The following is a 5,000-nucleotide window of genomic DNA, read 5'->3' on the forward strand; positions in this document are numbered from 1 at the left end:
AACTATGAGGCCGATATGACTCGTACTTGCATGCAAACCAAAGGCAAGCTTAAACATGAAGAAATTCTCTGAACTGTGTATCCGAATGTGTTTCCGTGAAAAGAAAGTGAAAACAGCAAGTACCGCGAGACAAATATGCATATTCAATTAATCAGTTATGAAAAAAATGAAAATGGATTATGACTAGGTAACCGTAAACATCTGAAATGGTAAACCGACATAAAAAAATGATAATGCAGAAAAACTCTATATGCCGTTCAAACTAACATTTTTGTGCATCTCGGGCAGACTTAAACCGTATGCGGACGACCTTCATTGACTATGCAGTTACATTCTGGCGTACGTTATGGGCCTTGCAGATTTTTGCCTATAAAAAAGTAATTTTCGTAACTTTAGCTGATTTTGTTGTGAACCATTTTTTTGGGATAGTGATGAGTATACTGATATTACTTCATCGTTCTTACACTATAGAAGCCTTTGCGTTTAGTAATTGATAAAACGGTCGAAAAAAAATATATATACATAAAACAAGTTTATTGAAAAATATAACACTAGTTTCGACATCAACCTTTCACGATTTCGAAACTGCTTCAGAAAAAAAAATCGTCCCAAACTCTCTTAAAACGCCACGTCGTCAGCCACCTCTATGTACTGCCTTCCATGGACATTCTCTTCAGCTCTCGGCGAAGGAGCTTTCCTGTTGCGGTCTTCGGCAGTTCCTTGACGAAGCACACTCCACCAGCGAGCTTCTTGTGAGGAGCCACCTTGTCCTTCAGGAATCTGTTGTGGGTACGAAATATGAGCTCTCATTGTTGTGTTATTGTTTAGTTTTGTTGTTAAGTTATTAATTTGTTTCATATTGGTAGTATTTAAATAAGATGGGCTACGTACATCCCTGGCTGATAACTCTAAACAGATATGCTTCTCAAAGTCAGCGTTTTGGAAAAAAACAAAACAAGAATACATCGCTAACTCAAAGCTACTTATCAGGATCGAACATGCGAAAACCTGTAGGAACACCTTGCAAAAAAGAAAAGAAAAAAAAAAAAAGGCGAAAACTCACTCGTGGACGAATTCCTCCGAGATCATCTTGGAAGTGACGACGTAGGCCCGTGGTGCTTCTCCCAGCCGGTCGTCTGGCATACCGACTACACCCACGTCTACCACGGAAGGACACTGGCGAAGTAGGTCCTCCAGCTCGGATGGGGATACCTGGAGTGTGGACGATGGTCACTGAGCGATCTGGTGTGTGTGTGTGTGGGGGGGGGGGGGGGAGTGTGTGTGTGTGTGTGTGTGTGTGTGTGTGTGTGGTGTGTGTGGTGTGTGTGGTGTGTGTGTGTGTGTGTGTGTGTGTGTGTGTGTGTGTGTGTGTGTGTGTGTGTGTGTGTGTGTGTGTGTGTGTGTGTGATAGCAAAAGAGTACATATACAAATGGTAGTTTTTTTTTTTTTTTTGACTGGTAATTAATCCCATATCAATTTAAAAATAACACATATAAGATTTGGCTCAGGGGCGCATCTCATTATTTTTACAGGGTAAAAGGCTTCTGACCCCTTGTGAAATAGACACAATTTCCGTGTTATTGCATAAAGAAAAGGTACTGACCAATTTAATATCCTGTACTGTTCTACTTATTACATTACCACAAACTCATTCCTTAAAAATTAAATTCTGTCCATCTATGCCACTTTCCCCTGTTTATACCTCTTATAATCATTAGTACTTGTACTTGCGAAGCCATCATTTTAACACGAACTCATTCCTAAGAAAAGGCATTTGTTTCTTTCGTTTATGTATCCGTCTGATGAGGAACTCTTGACAAGTTCGAAACGTCACGATTTAATCTTATTTCTTATTGTGGTCGTTTTCCTATTCAGTATTTGTGTACACGTTACTGTAATTGTGTTCATGCGTTTCTTTCGCTAACTTACCTGCAGACCCTTCACCTTGATGAGTTCCTTCGTGCGGTCAACTATCTTGAAGAAACCCCTTTCGTCGTAGTGGCCGACGTCTCCTGTGTGAAGCCAGCCGTCAGCATCGATCGTCTCAGCGGTGGCAGTAGGATTTTTGAAATAACTTTGCATCATCTACCGGAGGATTAGAAGGAGAGGATTAATGTATGGTTGCAAATGCCTTTATATAATATAGGCCTATTACCATAGTGTTTGGATCGTATCATTCCAAAGTAAAGAAGGTGGAGGAAGATCGCTTCGATATCGTATGGATAGGATTCTTTCAGGTTTAAAATTATCTCAATGACTTACCGACGGCGACTTGATCCATATTTCTCCGTCCTCGTATGCATTCAGGTCTTCCCCAGTAACAGTGTCCACCACTCTCGCCTTCACATTTGGCAATAGGTGACCGCATGTCCCTACTTCATCCGTACCCACAGGGACCACGTGAGTTAGCATTAATTCGGTCATTCCATAACCTGTCGAAGAAGTGATTAGAAGATAGCTATATATACAAATATACGTCAATATGCATTACTGGGGTTCTACCTAAAACCACATTCCTCTATGTACAAGGCGTACAAATTCATGCAGTGTAGGCTATGCAATGATTATATAAATGCCTATAGCTGCTCTCGCTAGTGAATAATAAAAAAAAAGGAATTACCTTCTTGGAAAAATATTTGTTTCTTGATTTTATCCTTGAAACTCTGAGCTGCCGATGGAGACACAGGCGCAGCACCGATCACAATGTGCTCCAGATGGGCCATGCTCTCGGTAGTGACGGCAGGAGAATGCAGCAAGAAGTTGAGAAGGGGAGGAACCAGATGCAAGGTGCCCATCTGCTCGTGTAAAAGGCGGAGGTGTACTTAAAATAACTCGCGATTCGTTGCATCAAAAGTAAGGGGAAAATCGAAAAAGAGGGGGAATGTAAGCCAAAGTTGTCATTAATGTCTATAGTTTTGAGATTCCTGAAAGAAGTGCCAAGAGGAAAAACATAGTTTAATAGCATATTTCAGAGGAAAAGCGCCAAGATGAAAATAAAAATAATAGCATATTTCAAAGGAAAAGAAGAGCCAAGAGCCAAGAGGAAAAAAAAAAATAGTTTAAAAGCATATTTCAGAAGAAAAGGGGGAATACACTGCCATTAACTAACCTTGTGTGAGGTGATGGTGTTGACGAAGGTATTTGGGTCAAATTTGGGTACAGTAACTACGTTGACTCCCACAGTCAATCCTACGAGACAGATTGGCAGGATCCCGTAAATGTGGTAGCATGGCAGGAGACACATAAAGGCCCCTTGGGTTGTAGCTGCAATATGATTTTCATAATTTAATGCGATTCTCATTAATTTACCATGTAATAAGTTTGTGTGTGTGTGTGTGTGTGTGTGTGTGTGTGTGTGTGTGTGTGTGTGTGTGTGTGTGTGTGTGTGTGTGTGTGTGTGTGTAAGTGGGTGTGCATATATATGCATAAACATATATATCCACGATCCCCATTTTCAAAGAAAAGGTTACAGTTTAATATATGAGTTATCTCTGTCTGAAAATTAATATGAAATTTCATATGCATTTATGACGCATTAAATAATCTTAATACGCGATTAACAAACTTTATTTACATTTAATCACAATTCACATTATCTTAAAAGTTAGAACCTTAATACTCTTTGAACTTTTCAATGAACTGAACGGCGAACCTTTTTGATACCAGTTCAAGTTTCCGCCATTTGCTCTTCGTTTGCTTGCCTGTCTACTTCCTGTCTATAATCATCGTAGCATTATGAGCTTTCAAGTAAATTTACCTGTGGCCTCCTTTACAGGCAGGCTGGCCGGCACCGAATACATGACCATGTTGGAGGAGAAGCCGTTGTGGGTGATGGCGACGCCCTTCGGTGGCCCTGTGGTTCCGCTGGAGTAGGGCATCAGGGCGAGTTCCTCCCCGGTCAGCTGTTTTTTTATTGACAGTTTAAGAACATTATTGATATTTATTAACTAGCATTATCATATTCATCAATGCTATATATTGTTAGTGCAGTTATTAGCATTACTATTATCATTATAATGAAAAGTTTCATTTCCTCATTACTATTAACTTATCAAAACTACCATTATCACTATCACTTCAAACTCATCACAGTCATAACTCCCATCACCATCTAATTCGACATTCCCCACTAACAGGGACACACACGACTCGAATTTTTCTCCAAATCCAGTTAAAAAAACATCGACATTTACCTCAACCGGATCAGCGAAGGCGATGCTGGAGTCCTCAAACACATGACGGAGGTTGAGGGCCCCGGAGCGAGCAGAAGGGCCGTTGGTGACGAGGAGGAGGGGTCGTTGGAGTTGTGCAAGGGCGCTGTCTACGTTGCTCTCCAAGGCAGGCTCGTATATTAGCATCTTGGCGTCACAGTCTAACAGTTGGCGATGCATTTCTCCTGTAGGGATGGGGTGAGGCGAGTGGCCACGTTAACATATGGTGGCAACGGTTTGATATAATTGCTGTTTGTATCTGTGATCGTAAGCAAGGCATTTTAACTAACGAAATAATAAGCATTTAGAAGTACATTCAACAAAAAGATAAAAATCCATAGAACTGACCTGCCGTATAACTTGAATTCATTGTAGAAGCAACGACGCCAGCCATCAGAGTCCCCAAGAGGACGATGGGGTATTCAGGGCAGTTGGGCATGGCGACTGCCAAGACATCCCCTTTCTTCATGCCCATCTTGGTCAACATGCCCGCCCACCTGGATGCCCCGTCCACCAGCTGAGAGTAAGTATACTTCCGCCCCGTCACGCTGCACTCCTGTTATAGCATCACTTGGTTATTCTAAAGGCATTTCAATTATTCTAAATTTACTCTTTCCTATTTCTATTATTCGCTCAATGGAAAATATATCAAAAAAAATATCTACTTTCTCATCCTGTTTTACTAGTAAATGATATAAAATAAATCATTCCCGTTTTCATCTTAAATAAAGTAAGCACGTATAGTGTTTGACTGATGACCCTTTTCAGTCAGTAGATGTTTAGCCCGA

The 5,000-nt window shown here is 40.8% G+C and overlaps 1 protein-coding gene across 1 annotated transcript in view; it reads right to left on the reverse strand.

The window, feature by feature from the left end:
- Positions 1-519: 519 nt before the first annotated feature.
- Positions 520-5,000, reverse strand: part of LOC125028951 (probable 4-coumarate--CoA ligase 1) — a 16,308-nt gene continuing 11,827 nt past the window's right edge. Inside the window, exons 4-12 of the mRNA XM_047618601.1 lie at positions 4,561-4,768; positions 4,195-4,397; positions 3,759-3,903; positions 3,111-3,265; positions 2,622-2,796; positions 2,264-2,433; positions 1,931-2,086; positions 1,064-1,212; positions 520-780 (exon numbers count right to left, since the gene is read on the reverse strand). Of these exons, the coding sequence (XP_047474557.1) occupies positions 645-780; positions 1,064-1,212; positions 1,931-2,086; positions 2,264-2,433; positions 2,622-2,796; positions 3,111-3,265; positions 3,759-3,903; positions 4,195-4,397; positions 4,561-4,768 (1,497 nt within the window). The 3' untranslated portion in view covers positions 520-644. The remainder of the gene's footprint in view (positions 781-1,063; positions 1,213-1,930; positions 2,087-2,263; positions 2,434-2,621; positions 2,797-3,110; positions 3,266-3,758; positions 3,904-4,194; positions 4,398-4,560; positions 4,769-5,000) is intronic.

Source organism: Penaeus chinensis, chromosome 9 (genome assembly GCF_019202785.1).
Source record: "Penaeus chinensis breed Huanghai No. 1 chromosome 9, ASM1920278v2, whole genome shotgun sequence".
NCBI lineage: Eukaryota > Metazoa > Arthropoda > Malacostraca > Decapoda > Penaeidae > Penaeus > Penaeus chinensis.